The 16935-nt window shown below is 45.8% G+C and overlaps 1 protein-coding gene across 1 annotated transcript; it reads left to right on the top strand.

Annotated features, from left to right (window-relative positions):
- Positions 1–2160: 2160 nt before the first annotated feature.
- Positions 2161–3213, top strand: LOC311312854 (C-C chemokine receptor type 1-like; the record flags this gene model as incomplete). Its single annotated transcript, XM_084442861.1, has 1 exon — positions 2161–3213. One exon carries the CDS (start codon positions 2161–2163, stop codon positions 3211–3213), a length of 1053 nt encoding a protein of 350 aa, XP_084298987.1.
- Positions 3214–16935: the final 13722 nt, after the last annotated feature.

Raw genomic sequence — 16935 nt, 5'->3', positions numbered from 1 at the left:
AGTCTTTGTGCTTCCAGTTCACTGTAACAGGACAAGCCATGGACCTGTGTTTAGTTTTGATTCGCCACAACTCATGACCTCCGGTTTAAGGGGAGATTTTCAGGGTGAAAGGTCATCATGTCTGACATTTCAGACTTTTCAGGGTGTGTCCTTGAGGAACAATCAATCTCTTGTATTTATTGTACTTTTTGTGATGCTGATCAAGAGATGCTATCTCCTCAACCATGGCACTAACTAAATCTCCATGCTGGACATATAACAGTGTAAAAGTATTTATTTTAAAAGTGTGATATACATAGTGTTATTATATTTTAAAAGAATGCATTGTGTAGCCTCTGTGTATGAAATGCACTATATATAAATAAAGTTTGCTTTGATTTGATATACATAGCCTTATAAAGACATCCTGAGGGCTGTCAGGAACAACTTCACAGACAGGTATTAAAGAAGTTTGTCTTTCCCTCTGAAGGTGCTGAAACCTGGTTCACTTAGCCATGGATGGAGCATTGTTCTTTTCTAAGCTATACCTCTTATCTTACAAGCTGTGTTGCTGAATCTGATCCCCTCCTTTTAACTCCCTTAACCTTGTTTATGACTTATTGTGGATGAGAAAAGCTTTCCAGAAGTGATGATGTGCAAGGCTACTTCGTATTGTGTAATACTTCCTCATTCTCCAGGCTACGGTTTGGACAACAGCCTCATCAGTGTCGAAATTCAGACTTCATTGGACCAGCTGGAGACTGCAAAATAGATACTGTACAATGCATGGAGCTTTATGGTTGAGTTCTGTCACCTTGTGACAGAACCCAACCATAAAGCTCCAGCATACAGGTAACTGGAAAGCTGACAGTAGCTACTAGCTTGCCACAAACCCAGCAAAATACAAAATACAAGCATACAGTACAAACGACAGATCATAAAATACCAATGTTGAACAGCCATGATTAATTGACTGCCTTCATGTGTTCAGTACTCCTAAGCTGGTCTGCTTATGCAAACTCACTGAGAATCATGGGACCTTGGATACTCAGCCTATATACATTATATACAGTATACACACACACACTCATATAAATATATATATATACAGTATATACAAAATATATATTTAATACTGTATGCATCCATGTATGTAATGACCCTCCACCCTTCTAACTGTAACATACCAGGGCACTATACCGTATGTGTATATGGTTACATGTATATGATCGTGATTATTACACTAGATCTTATAACTATTCAGTAACTGTGATTTGTCGGCTTCTCTGATCTTTCCTCAGCCTCTTCACGTGTGGATACCTTTCCTCTTACGAAATTTTACGCTGTATCATATACTGTACATGTAAACCTCTTATGAAACTTAACGCTGTATCATGTAAATGTACATCTTTGCAGCTTGCTGTGGAAATAAACATATCCTGAAACGGAGGCATGATACAAATAGAGACTCATGACCATGACAGATTGTATCACGAATGTATGAGTGTCACTTCCTCTCTCTCTCCGTCTCTCTCTCTCTCTCTCTCAGACAACCCCCCCACACACATCTTTTACATCTATCTTTAAGCTTGGTGTGAAAAAGTGCTCACTGTAACTCCCTTCACTTGCTGCCAGCAGTCTCTTCAATCCGGTATTTAGGGTAAGTTATTGGAATTTAAACAGAATTGAATTAAACTTATCTTTCTTGAACCCTAGGGTAATGCTCAGATGTCACATTAGACTACATATGCCAATATCAAACTACATACATTACGTTGGTGGAAGATATTTTCACCTACTCATGAAAAAGTCAATATGCATTTTTAATTTTTTGATATGTTCCATAGGTTTACCATACATACAGTATGATCTAAAACTATAACATCTATATTTAAATGTAATTAAAATATTAAAATGTAAATGTAACTATCATTATTAGATGAGTAATAACTCAAGATATAGATGTTTCTGTAACCTCCTCTCCTCCCCCCAAAAAAGTGATGGTGATGTAATAGTACTTACATTTAATTTGCATACCCACCCAATCATGATATATATTAGCATATTCATTATCACATTATCTCAAATAGATTTTGAGTAAAATGCCCCTTTAATTGACAAAAAAAAATCTGAAAATCCCAGGTGTTTTTCTGTCAGAGAGAGATGCAGAGTAACGTCACCATGGACACCACCACCATGTTCTGGACCGAGGATTACAGCGGCGAGGTGGACGCCGTCATCTGCAGCCACGACGACACCAACGCTTTCGGAGCCAAGCTGTCCATCTTCTACTACCTGATCTTCGTACTGAGTATACTGGGGAATGGCCTGGTCCTGGTCATTATCTACAAGTTTGAGCAGCTGACCACGGTGACCAACATGTTCCTGGTCCAGCTGGTGGTGTCGGGTCTGGTGCTGGTGGCCAGCCTGCCTTTTCGGGCCGCCTACCAGCAGGTGTCCAGCTGGCCGTTCGGCAGGGCCATGTGCAAGGCGGTGGGCAGCGCCTACTACCTGGGATTCTACAGCTCTATCCTGTTCCTGACGCTCATTACCTTCGACCGCTACCTGGCCGTGGTCTACGCCCTGGAGGCCCCCCGAATCAGGAGGCGGAGCTACGCCATGATGGCCTGTGTGGGGGCGTGGCTTATGAGCGTCCTGGCGTGCATTAAGAACCTCCTCCTTCTCGACGTGAGAACAGACACATTCAAACAGAGGGAGGTGTGCGAGTTGATCCGCTACTCTGATTGGCTGGATGTCGTGCTTCTCAACCGATGGGGGCGCTACATCCAAGTGCTGCTGTTCTTCCTGCTCCCCCTGGTCGTGATTGTGTACTGCTACACCAAAATCACCATCACGGTTGTCTCCTCCAGGATGGTGACCAAGTTCCGGACAGTCAGACTCATCTTCGTCATCGTGCTGCTTTTCTTCTCCTGCTGGGCGCCCTATAACATCGTGGTGATCCTCGACGCCTTCCCCGTCCACACCTGTGAGGAGAAGCTGGCTCTGAGTTACGCACGTCACCTGACCCAGACCACCGCCCTACTGTACTTCTGCATCAGCCCCTTGTTCTACACCTTCGTGGGGAAAAAGTTCCAGAACCACTTCCGTAAGCTTCTGGTGGCCCGCGTGCCTTTCCTGAGGGGCTACGTCTGGGTCAGCCACAGCAGTAAGAACAACGGCTCCTTCAGAAACGAAGGCAACGAACGAGGGACTGATAAAACAAACGACTTCTGAGTCCTTCCCAGTCTGTCCCTGAAGGCATTTCTATGGGCAGTGTGCAAAGGCGCTCGATTCAGCATCTATGTCCTCTGCCTCAAGAACTGCCAAATTGTATAATATAATATGGTGGCATCCATAGCTCCATCAGGCTAACCAGGGGACAAGTTCATTGGTTTGATCTGTCCAGTCCACCTAGATCTATTGGAGGGCATGTGAGCTACAGTAGGGTTAGGGCTCAGGGTTCGATCAAGACAGAGCATCAGGCTACAGTAGAGCAACTGTTAGGGGGCCCTGTCAGATTTACTCCGAGATCCAGGCCCCATGAAATGAAGAATTTTCACAATGGTTTGATATTCTGTATGTCTGCACCATCAAATGTAAATTGTAAGCTTTCATATGTACCAGTACAAGTAATAAATATGTCCGTTGTCCTTTTTAACATGTTAGTTGTATTACTGTGGGATTTGGTTTGCATATGTCCAGCGTTATTGCGGTTTAGAGAGTATTTTTTCTTCAGAAGCTGTGTATTATTCTTAGCTGGGTGCAGAACTCATCAGTTCAACCGCAGCTGCATGACATGTATCTGGCGGACGCAGCAAAGGAAGCAGGGGAGGAGACGTGGTCGCCAGGGGGATTCTCACTGAGTAATGTTGAGAAATACTGCAGAGCATCTCAGCGCGTTCATACCAGTGCCCTGGGAGACCACACTAGGTAAGCCTGCATCAATAAATGAACAACAAAGAACAGCAGTCCGGTAGAGTCCTACAGTAGAGTATTCTGGTAGAAACCTGTATTGGAACCTATGATTACTGTATGTTCCTCTCCACAGGGCAAGGCAAGGCAAGTTTATTTGTATAGCACATTTCAGCAACAAGGCAATTCAAAGTGCTTTACATGAGACATTAAAAGCATCAAGACAAAGTGCAAGAAACACATTATAAAAGGACATAAAAAAAGAAATGCAAAATACACATTATAAAAGGACATTTAAAACAAAATGCAGGAAAATAAAATACAAGAATAAAAGTTACAGTGCAGTGTACGAATTAATAATTATTTGATTTAATAAAAAGCAGCAGCAGGGGATGTGGTTTCCTTACAAGGTCCTAAACCTGTTCATCCACGCTGAGCAGAAATACGTCTGGAGATCTGTTCTTAATAGACCTGTCAGGCAGCTCTCTGGGACTTAATTGGGGGATTAGAGCTACATGCACCATGGCTCGGCTGACAGAGCTACATGCACCATGCCTTGACTGAGGCATATTTGTGTCTATTCAAAAAATAATCATTATTTTGTGTGTGTGTGTTCCTGTGTATCTATTTGTGTGTGTGTATCTGTGTGTGTGTCTGTGTGTGTGTCTATATGTGTATCTGTGTGAGTATCTGTGTGTGTGTGTGTGTATCCAGGTTGGACCTGCGGATGGTTTCCTGAAACTGTTTTTGGAGTCAAAGGCCCTAGATTGGGGCTTGCGGTTGTTTAAGCACAGCTGAGGAATCAGGAATAAGCTTGAGAGATCGCTCTGACAGACAGTGCTCCAGTCTGGGGGTGGATGGGAGGTTGTACCCCAGTAGTATGCTGCCTGGGACTCCGTTCTCTACAGGATCAGTAGACAAGGCTTGAATGACCTACTGTATACTACTTCCCTGTACTAGTCCCAGAGCAGGAGCAACACACATGAACATGCTCTCTGTTCTAGAGGATGAGTGAGACACTGTTGCTCGATCCACCCCAGCTCTAGTCCAGCAGGTGATGAGGAAGACTGAAGCTTCAGAAAACTCATCACATGAGAACAGACACTAGTGTAAACTCATCACATATCACATTTTACGCACCAAAACACTGTGATTTATAACATGGTGCGCAGTTATACGCATGCATGTCCCATGCTGCTTTCCCATTATAAATCACAAATCGAAATTTGGCACACGTGAGGATGCGTCTTGTCCCACCCTTCGTTGCCTATAAATAGTCAGTGAAATGCTCCTCATTAATATTCATCCATACTGACTGCATGACAACAATGGCCGCAAATACCGACATATAGGCTAGCCTTAACAAAGACATTTCACCCAGTATCAAATGGTACAGTATTTCATGCAGGGGAGGTTGAAGCTAGAATGGCCTGGTGGCTCAGTGGGAAGGTGTCGGTTTCGTAAACCCAAGATCATGGGTTCAATCCCCATCCTCGCCAATGTGATAACGGTAAGAAACTCTGCTTAATCATTAGCCCATCAACCATTTCTGGAATAAACTAGATCCTAACAGCGGGTTGCTTCCAAACCTTAGATCTCTCATATGATGCTGGGACCCAGTGTGACACACACACTTCCCTCAAACAATATTACATTTTGATCTGAGCCAGTGGCTGTGAGAGCCATCACTAATGTGCTAAGGCTTGATCCATGTGTATATGCTGTATAATCCCCTCATAGAAAATAATGACTTCATTAAACAGCCTGAACAGAACCTGGCAGCCCAGCAGGGGGCAGTAGTGTTACTCAACCTTGACTACTATACTGTACATCAGAGACCCAAATGAAACTAACCTTCCCAGTAAGAATGAGACAAACCCCATAGTAAGAATGAGACTAACCCCACAGTAGGAATGAGACTTACCCCACAGAACTAAGGAGACTAACCCACAATAGGAAGGAGACTAACTCACAGAAGGAAGGAGACTAATCCACAGAAGGAACGAGACTAACCCTAGTCTTGCGATGTGAGACTCTCGAGATCTCTCAGCCAGCGTCTGGGGACATCTCTATTGAGAGCTAGACTGAGCACCTGCTACCAACGCTACCAGAATCACTCCTTATCCCTGATATAGCGTTTATTCTTCCAATGTCTTTCTTTGTTAAAACCTGCCCCTCGTCATTAGTCCCGCCAGCAAGGCTACTGAGAGAGCGTGTCTCCTGTAGAGCAGTCATGCATCACCTCTGCTAAAACAAGAACTGAACCGTCCTTATCACCAATTAACCATTCTAACATCCTGTCAGAATGTGCCTCAAATTTGTATTCAATTAGATTATACAATGCAAAACCTCCCTTCTTCAAAATATGAATAATACTTATTTTGTGAATGGCTGGGTGTTTTAGACTGTGTACACACTGAGAGGAGAGATCAATAGGAACTGCCACAGTGAGGAGAATTGGAGGCTGTGAATCCGCCTCTTTCTGCTGGGATGTGGATGATGATGTATTGATTTAACAGTATGTCTGTGAAACGGTTGTACAGTATTTCTTATTGTTTGCCATTAGTTTGTATGGTCTGGGGACATACAGTGTTGGCCAAAATTATTAGAACACCTGACAGATCTGAAAATATTGACCTTTTTTTGCCTCCAAAACATGATTCCATTTCATAATGTTCATGAAACATGCAAATGGTTGCTCTGAGCACAACAAATATCAGATGAAGTGAGTCCTACTGTTTTTATCCACTTTTAACTTTAATATTTTGTATGTCCACCTTTTGCACGAATTACAGCAGCACATCTCTTTGGCATAGTGTCAATATATTTCCTGAGAACATCAACAACAATGTTATTGTTACGGCTTGGGGTCCCGTGCCTTCACCCTCACCATCCGTGCGTCGTTCCGACGTTGTGCGCGGCTCGGCGCGGACGGCTTTCCAGCGCTCCGCCTCCCCTGAGTTCCCTCCGGGCTCGGTGGAGGCTGGGGCGCGTTCTCACTCGCCCTCACCGGCGCGACCATCCACCTCTGCACGAGCCCGGCGCGCTCTCGACCTAGCCTACAATCACTAGCTAGGAACTTGAGACACAGAAAGGCAGCCTCAAACCTACCTGTGAATCCTCTGTATACATTGGTCCAGTAGATGCCCCACTGTCGCCCGCAGACAATAGATACCCCCGTGTCAGTTGTGGATGTTGTAGTACTTAGTTAACACACACACGTACACACAGACACACACCAGTCCACATCCAGCTTAGGCCTGGACCTGGGCCCAGTTCCCTTTCCCCTCACCCTACCCCGGGTCCGTATCCTTTTCCCACCCCCAACCCTACCCCCGACCCCTGCCTCTAACTGGACCCAGGCACACCTACACTCACGCTCACACACATACAGACATACACCAGTCCTGGGCTCAGATCCCCTCACCCTAACCCGGGTCCGTATCCTTTTCCTACCCCCCACCCTACCCCAACCCCTGCCTCTATCGGGGCCCAGGCACGCACACACACACACACACACACATCAGGGTTTGCCACACCTCTCCCATGATGCTCTTATCCTTTCTTGCTCTAAAAATGTAGTTTGATGTAATGTACTGCTCTATATATGGCTCTGTGTGCTACTAACCCTGTTCTGCCTCCCCTCTCCCTAGTGCCTCTCTCTCTCCCTCCTATCTTCTAACCAGGTCCAGTGGATGCCCTACTGTCACCAGTAGACCACCCTGAGTCCGATAGATACCCCTGTGTCTGCTGCAGATGTTGTAGCAAATTAGTTAACACACACACACGCACACACAGACATACAACAGCCCACTTCCGGCCTTAGGCCTGGGTCCAGTACCCCCTTCCCCTCACCCTACCCCGGGTCCGTATCCTCTTCCTACCCCCACCCTACCCCTGACCCCTGCCTCTACCTGGACCCAGGCACACTCACACACACACTGACAGACACCAGTCCTGGGCTCAGATCCCCTCACCCTAACCCGGGTCCGTATCCTTTTCCTACCCCCCACCCTACCCCAACCCCTGCCTCTATCTGGGCCCAGGCACGCACACACACACACACATTTGTGTTTGCCGCACCTCTCCCATGATGCTCTTAGCCTTTCTTGCTCTGAAAATGTAGTTTGACATAATGTATTGCTCTATATATGGCTCCGTGTGCTACTGACCCTGTTCTGCCTCCCCTCTCCCTAGTGCCTCTCTCTCTCCCTCCTATCTTCTAACCAGGTCCTGTGGATGCCCCACTGTCACCAGTAGACCACCCTGAGTCCGTTAGATACCCCTGTGTCTGCTGCAGATGTCGTAGCAAATTAGTTAACACACACACACGCACACACAGACATACAACAGTCCACTTCCGGCCTTAGGCCTGGGTCCAGTACCCCCTTCCCCTCACCCTACCCCGGGTCCGTATCCTCTTCCTACCCCCACCCTACCCCTGACCCCTGCCTCTACCTGGACCCAGGCACACTCACACACACACTGACAGACACCAGTCCTGGGCTCAGATCCCCTTCCCCTCACCCTAACCCGGGTCCGTATCCTTTTCCTACCCCCCACCCTACCCCAACCCCTGCCTCTATCTGGGCCCAGGCACATTTATGCACACACAGACATACACCAATGTTTGCCATGTCTCTCCTATGATGTTATTAGCCTCTCTTACTTTGAAAATGTAATTTAATGTTATTTACTGCTCTATAAATGTTCTTAGCCAGTAGACAAACATACTCCAGGAGCTTGCTCGATCGCCTCGTTGAGAGGGGTCAGGGAAGAATTTTTACAGCTCACTTATCTGGCCCCTGGGTGATTACTGTTTTTTGCTTCCCTCTGGAATATGTAGGGGTGGGATGTCTGCCCACCTCCCTTGTTCTCTGTAAAGCGCATTGTGTTGCCTCTGGGTATGAAATGCGCTATATAAATAAAGCTTTGATTGATTGATTGATTGATAGCAATCTGACTGATGGCTGGCTCCGAGGGATCTTCACAGCTGACACCAATTAACTCCTACTCACCTCCCTATAAGAACCCTGGTCATCTCGACGGTCTTCGCCAGATCTTCTCTCAGTTTACTGTGGCAAGTACCTAGCTCAGGGGTGGCCAACCAGTCAGAGACTAAGAGCCACAAAAATTACTGTGGTACCACCCAGATATACCAGTGTTTCTCAACCTTTTTTTCAGTCACCGCACCCTTCATAAGTACTTAAAATCCCAAGGCACCCCAGTCTAAAATAAGAAGAAAAACATTATTGTCCATTAAATATACATTTAAAGTTAATTTATTTAAAATTAATACATACAACAAGATATTTTTTGACATAATATATTTTGGACTGGGCTGGGTTAGGCTGGACTGGGCTGGGTTAGGCTGGGCTGGACTGGGTTAGGCTGGACTGCATGGGCTGGGTTAGGCTGAACTGGGCTGGGTTAGGCTGGGCTGGACTGGGTTAGGCTGGACTGGACTGGGTTAGGCAGGACTGGGCTGGGTTAGGCTGTGCTGGACTGGGCTGGGTTAGGCTGGGCTGGACTGGGTTAGGCTGGACTGGGCTGGGTTGGGCTGGACTGGACTGGACTGGGCTCGAGATTTGAGGCTTTGAAATGTCCCAATGATGTCTGGCATATCAGACAGAATGGCTTACCATTACGTTCGATGAAGAAAAAATTACTCTCCCCACTCGGGTAAAAAATGTCCTGTGTTCGTCTTCATATTTTCTTTTAGCTGCGCATTTCTTTCCAGACATTCTTTGGTTGTGTACAGTAGCCTAGGCTACGTTAGCTTTTGTCGTAAAAGAGAATGACCCACGCAAAGCAAATTATTTTGTTTACAATAGGTGCGTTTACATGACAAATATTTTTCAATCTGGTTGATTTCAAGTTGATTTCAGCTTGAGCGTATACATGGGATACAAAGTAAACTGGTTGGATGTTTACATGCGACAACGAAACAAATGTTTCGAACGCGCACGCAGCCGTGAGTGATTGCGTTACGATGGTTACAAACAGCTGACTACGGAACTGTCGAGCATGCCTTGATTAGTCAAGTCTTGAACATGCGCAAAATGAACGCAGAACGCAGCATCAATCCGTTTCAAGGTAGTATACATGACGGACCAAACGGTTTCGAAAAGGTTTAAACTACCTCCTTGAAAGCGATTGGAATTTCAATCGGGCTGGGGCATTTCAGTCGGATTGAGGTGTTTATATGACATATTTTCAATCGGTTTGGTCTTCCAAACCTATTTGAAACCGATTCAAACTGTCCATGTAAACGCACCTAATCATTTTGTAACCAAGGTGAATAGCTACCTATATGATTGGTTTGAAGTGGTTCTCACGCGACTTCCTCACTAGCGAAACGAATCATGATTTTATGACAAATCTGCTATAAACTAAAATGGGCGGGAAGAAATGCACAGCGAAACTAGAGAGAGAGAAACGTTCTTATGGAATGAATTAATTTATTTTTTAATGAAAGGATGGAAGAGCCGCAAGCCAACTTTTTTGGGGGGGATGGATGGAGGAGCCGCACATTGACGGGCAAAGAGCCGCATGCGGCTCGCAAGCCGCGGGTTGGCCACCCCTGCCCTATTGTATTTCGAAGGATTATTATTAGCGCCCGAGCACTGGCGGTGCGAGGCCCTATTGAAATTGTAAGGATTATTAGGGCCCGAGCACTGGCGGTGCGAGGCCCTATTGAAATTCGAAGGATTATTATTAGGGCCCGAGCACTGGCGGTGCGAGGCCCTATTGAATTTCGAAGGATTATTAGGGCCAGAGCACTGCCCGCGGTGCGAGGCCCTATTGAAATTCGAAGGATTATTAGGGCCCGAGCACTGGCGGTGCGAGGCCCTATTGAAACTCGAAGGATTATTATTAGGGCCCGAGCACTGGCGGTGCGAGGCCCTATTGAAACTCGAAGGATTATTATTAGGGCCCGAGCACTGGCGGTGCGAGGCCCTATTGAAACTCGAAGGATTATTATTAGGGCCCGAGCACTGGCGGTGCGAAGCCCTATTGAAACTCGAAGGATTATTATTATTCTCCTACCTTCTTCTTCCAAAACAAATGCCTTTTTGACGGCCTAAACATCGATGAAAACGGATTAAACTTTGCAGATACATCAGTCCCGGTGAAAAATTTGATAATTCATGTGTGACGGAAATGGGTTTGGCAAAACAGCTCAAGAGCGCCCCCTGGAGAATTTAAAATGGCGAGCCCCACCTTTCAGTTTGATTTAGGCGAACGAAATTCGGTGGGCATATGTAGTTCATCGAGACACACTAAAATGTCTCTTGGAGCTATACACACCATGCAACAGGAAGTCCGCCATTTTGCTTTTAATGTGCCATTTCGTCCTTGTTTTTACCATTTCCATGCCTCGTACTTCAACGAACTCCTCCTACAGATTTCATCCGATCAACTTCATATTCAGTCAGCTTTATCTTAAGACCTTTGTGATCAAAAGTTATCAAAAAAACACCCTTGCCGTGGCGCCCCGACAAAGTTTGACATTTCGCCATAAAACACAAAGTCCTCATAACTCCTCCATACATTATCCGATTTGTCCGATATATCTCACGCTTCATGATTGTTCTGTCCTGAACACATCTATGTGTCAGTATTGCGTCATACTTGTAGCGCCACCTATTGGTGAAACAGAAAGTCCTCATAACTCCTGCATACATCATCCGATTTGCACCAAATTGCTGACGCTTCATGAAGGTCATGTTCTGAACACATCTATGCGTCGGTATTGAGTCACACTTACAGCGCCACCTACTGGTGAAACAGGAAGTACTCATAACTCCTACATATGTTATCCGATTTACTCCAAATTGCTCATGCTTGATGAAGGTCGCATCTTGAACACTTCTGTAAGTCAGTATTGCGTCATACCTACAGCGCCACCTACTGGTGAAACAGGAATTCCTCATAACTCCTACATACGTTATCCAATTTACTCAACATTTCTCACGCTTCATCAAGGTACCGTCCTAAACACATCAATGCTTCGGTATTGAGTCACGCTTAGAGCGCCACCTACTGGTGACAGGAAGTTTCTCTCAGTACTGGACACCGAAATAGCACACCCTTCAACGGCGCCACACCCCGACCCGCATGGGGTGCGAGGGCCCGCTCAATGCTGCTCGCAGCCCTAGTTAGGGCCCGAGCACTGGCTGTGCGAGGCCATATTGAAACTCGAAGGATTATTAGGGCCCGAGCACTGGCGGTGCGAGGCCCTATTGAAATTGTAAGGATTATTAGGGCCCGAGCACTGGCGGTGCGAGGCCCTATTGAATTTCGAAGGATTATTATTATTAGGGCCCGAGCACTGGCGGTGCGAGGCCCTATTGTATTTCGAAGGATTATTAGGGCCCGAGCACTGGCGGTGCGAGGCCCTATTGTATTTCGAAGGATTATTATTAGGGCCCGAGCACTGGCGGTGCGAGGCCCTATTGAAACTCGAAGGATTATTATTAGGGCCCGAGCACTGGCGGTGCGAGGCCCTATTGTATTTCGAAGGATTATTAGGGCCCGAGCACTGGCGGTGCGAGGCCCTATTGAATTTCGAGGGATTATTAGGGCCCGAGCACTGGCGGTGCGAGGCCCTATTGAATTTCGAAGGATTATTATTATTAGGGCCCGAGCACTGGCGGTGCGAGGCCCTATTGTATTTCGAAGGATTATTATTCTCCTTTTTCTTCTTGTTCTTCTCCCCAAACAAATGCCTTTTTGGCGGCCTAAACATCGATGAAAACGGATGAAACTTTGCAGATACGTCAGTCCCGGTGAAAAATTTGATAATTCATGGGTGACGGAAAAGGGTGTGGCAAAACGGCTCAAGAGCGCCCCCTGGAAAGTTTAAAATGGCGAGCCCCACCTTTCAGTTTGATGTAGGCGAACGAAATTCGGAGGGCATATGTATTTCATCGAGACGCACTAAAATGTCTCTTGGAGCTATACCCAACATGCAACAGGAAGGCCGCCATTTTGCTTTTAATGTGCCATTTTGTCCTTGTTTTGACCATTTCCATGCCTCGTACTTCGACGAACTCCTCCTACAGATTTTATCCGATCAACTTCATATCGGGTCGGCTTCATCTTAAGACCTTTGTGATCAAAAGTTATCAAAAAAATTGAGTTTTCACCAAACACCCTTGCCGTGGCGGCCCGCCAAAGTTTGACATTTCGCCATAAAACACGAAGTCCTCATAACTCCTCCATACATTATCCAATTTGTCCGATATATCTCACGCTTCATGACGGTTCTGTCCTGAACACATCTATGTGTCAGTATTGCGTCATACTTATAGCGCCACCTATTGGTGAAACAGGAAGTCCTCATAACTCCTCCATACATTATCCAATTCGTCCGATATATCTCACGCTTCATGAAGGTTCTGTCCTGAACACATCTATATGTCAGTATTGCGTCATAATTATAGCACCACCTATTGGTAAAACAGGAAGTCCTCATAACTCCTCCATACATTATCCGATTTGTCCGATATATCTCACGCTTCATGACGGTTCTGTCCTGAACACATCTATGTGTCAGTATTGCGTCATACTTATAGCGCCACCTTTTGGTGAAACAGGAAGTCCTCATAACTCCTCCTTACATTATCCGATTTGTCTGATTTATCTCATGCTTCATGATGGTTCTGTCCTGAACACATCTATGTGTCAGTATTGCGTCATACTTATACCGCCACCTATTGGTGAAACAGGAAGTCCTCATAACTCCTGCATACATCATCCGATTTGCACCAAATTGCTGACACTTCATGAAGGTCACCTTCTGAACACATCTATGCGTCGGTATTGAGTTACACTTACAGCGCCACCTACTGGTGAAACAGGAAGTACTCATAACTCCTACATACATTATCCGATTTACTCCAAATTGCTAATGCTTGATGAAGGTCGCATCTTGAACACATCTGTAGGTCAGTATTGCGTCATACCTACAGCGCCACCTACTGGTGAAACAGGAAGTCCTCATAACTCCTACATACTTTGTCCGATTTACACAACATTTCTCACGCTTCATCAAGGTACTGTCCTGAACACATCTATGCGTCGGTATTGAGTCACGCTTAGAGCGCCACCTACTGGTGACAGGAAGATTCTGTCAGTACTGGACACCGAAATAGCACACCCTTTAACGGCGCCACACCCCGACCCGCGTGGGGTGCGAGGGCCCGCTCACTGCTGCTCGCAGCACTAGTTAGGGCCCGAGCACTGGCGGTGCGAGGCCCTATTGTATTTCGAAGGATTATTATTCTCCTTATTGGGGGCCAAGCAGCGAATCTGCGAAGGCCACCATTGTTCTTGTACCTTTTTTCTTATTATTGGGGGCCAAGCAGCGAAGCTGCGAAGGCCACCATTGTTCTTGTACCTTTTCTTATTGGGGGCCAAGCAGCGAAGCTGCGAAGGCCACCATTGTGTTTGTACCTTTTCTTATTATTATTGGGGGCCAAGCAGCGAAGCTGCGAAGGCCACCATTGTGTTTGTACCTTTTCTTATTATTATTGGGGGCCAAGCAGCGCAGCTGCGCAGGCACCCATTAAGTTTCTACCTTTTCTCTTTTTTCTTTCTTTCTTTATTGGGGGCCAAGCAGCGCAGCTGCGTAGGCCACCATTAAGTTTCTACCTTTTCATATTATTGGGGGCCAAGCAGCGAAGCTGCGTAGGCCACCATTAAGTTTCTACCTTTTCTTATTTCTTTCTTTCTTTCTTTCTTTATTGGGGGCCAAGCAGCGCAGCTGCGCAGGCACCCATTAAGTTTCTACCTTTTCTCTTTATTATTGGGGGCCAAGCAGTGAAGCTGCGTAGGCCACCATTAAGTTTCTACCTTTTCTTATTTCTTTCTTTCTTTATTCCTCTGCCATTGTAGTCTATGGCAGCCCATAGAAGCTTATGGTAGAAAGTTATGAAAATTGGCCCACTCATTCGGGACAGTGCCCTGACCCTCCTCACCAAGTCTCATGTCCACCCCTCACCCTCTCTAGCGCCACCAACGTGTCAAAGTTGGAGGTGCATTTATGCATGCAGCTTTTCTTCAGCAAGTCCAATTTTCAAACTTCAGGTGTCCGTCAATTCCTTGGCTCAAGCCGGATTCAACGCACTCTATGACGTCATTGTGGCCATCTTGGCTTTTCCGCCATTTTGAATGATGTGCAAAACCCTTAAAATGTATCTCCTCCTAGGAACTTTCACCAATTTGCACGGAAATCGGTGGATGTCATCTATACACCAATGTCTACAAAGGATGTACAGGGATTTTTGATTATCTATTGCGTTCGCTCGTGACAGCCAATCAAAATTGGCAGAAAAGCTGCAAAACAGGAACTGGGGTCATATCTCAGTAATCTTTTAATCTATCAAAACCACATTTGGCACACTCATTCGGGACATATTCATGACATCTGTCACCAAGCCTCATGTTGACATCTCGTGCACTCTAGCGCCACCAGCGTGTCAAAGTTGGAGTTGCGTTTATGCCAGTTACTTTTGAACTGTATGTCCAATCTTCAAAATTATGGTAGCAATGGATTCCCTGGCTCATGGTGAGTTCAAAACACCCCATGGTTTTATTATTACTTCATTTGTTTGATTGCAGAATGAAAGGAACACTTTTTGTCTTCTGCACAATTTCACCAGTTTCAGAGTGGTGAAAGGCGCATTTTGGAAAAAGTCACACATTTTCTAAACTGCCATCCCTCTTCCAATTCTCACAGCTCATACACATTTTACATATCAAAACGTTCACACGACTCTTGGGATTAATAAAATCAAAAAAGCTAAGCTCTTCGATGTATAATTTTCACTCTGTGACAGTTCGAATAATGACTCCCCCCCCTCCATTGAAATCAATGGAGCCACGCTCTAGAAAATCTCTCTTTGCTCTAGAATCTCTAACTGTTTCTAACTCTTCACCTCTCCTACACGTCTGAAGACCGAAGGACATTTTATACATGGAAATGTTCGCGTGATTGTCTGGATTCTGAAGAAGTAAATAGTTGAGCTATGCTATGTATACTTTTCGCTGTGTGCCAATTTAAACAACGACACCCCCCCCTCTCACTCTACCGAGAGGAAGCAACCCTACCAGGTGATATTAATTAAGTGCTCAGGACTCAGACACACGGGGTTAGGGAAGGCTCACATGCCTTGTGGACTAGGGTGGTTCACCTTCGCAACAGCCTGCGTAGCACAGTGGTTAGCGTGTCGGCCTTGCAAGCAGCAGGTACAGAGATCGAATCCCGTTCAACCATATGTCTGACTTCCGAAAATCTCGGGCCCATCCTTGACCCTTGTCAAACATGTCACCACGTCAGTCTAGCTGATTCCTTGTCTGCTTGCAGTTAAACAGCTTGGCCCCCACATTCCTGCTTGCAGGTATATTTATTATTATTATTCCTCTGCCATTGTAGTCTATGGCAGCCCATAGAAGCTTATGGTAGAAAGTTATGAAAATTGGCACACTCATTCGGGACAGTGCCCTAACCCTCCTCACCAAGTCTCATGTCCACACCTCACCCTCTCTAGCGCCACCAACGTGTCAAAGTTGGAGGTGCATTTATGCATGCAGCTTTTCTTCAGCAAGTCCAATTTTCAAACTTCAGGTGTCCTTCAATTCCTTGGCTCAAGCCGGATTCAACGCACTCTAAGACGTCATTGTGGCCATCTTGGCTCCTCCGCCATTTTGAATGATGTGCAAAACCCTTAAAATGTATCTCCTCCTAGGAACTTTCACCAATCTGCACGGACATCGGTGGATGTCATCTATACACCAATGTCTACAAAGGATGTACAGGGTTTTTTCATTATCTATTGCATTCGCTCGTGACAGCCAATCAAAATTGGCAGAAAAGCTGCAAAACAGGAACAGGGATCATATCTCAGTAATGTTTTAATCCATCAAAACCACATTTGGCACACTCATCCGGGACATATCCATGACATCTGTCACCAAGCCTCATGTTGACATCTAGTGCACTCTAGCGCCACCAGCGTGTCAAAGTTGGAGTTGCGT

Source organism: Borostomias antarcticus, assembly GCF_949987555.1.
Source record: "Borostomias antarcticus genome assembly, chromosome: 9".
Classification (NCBI taxonomy): domain Eukaryota; kingdom Metazoa; phylum Chordata; class Actinopteri; order Stomiiformes; family Stomiidae; genus Borostomias; species Borostomias antarcticus.
This window is presented reverse-complemented; position numbering and strand designations above follow the sequence as displayed.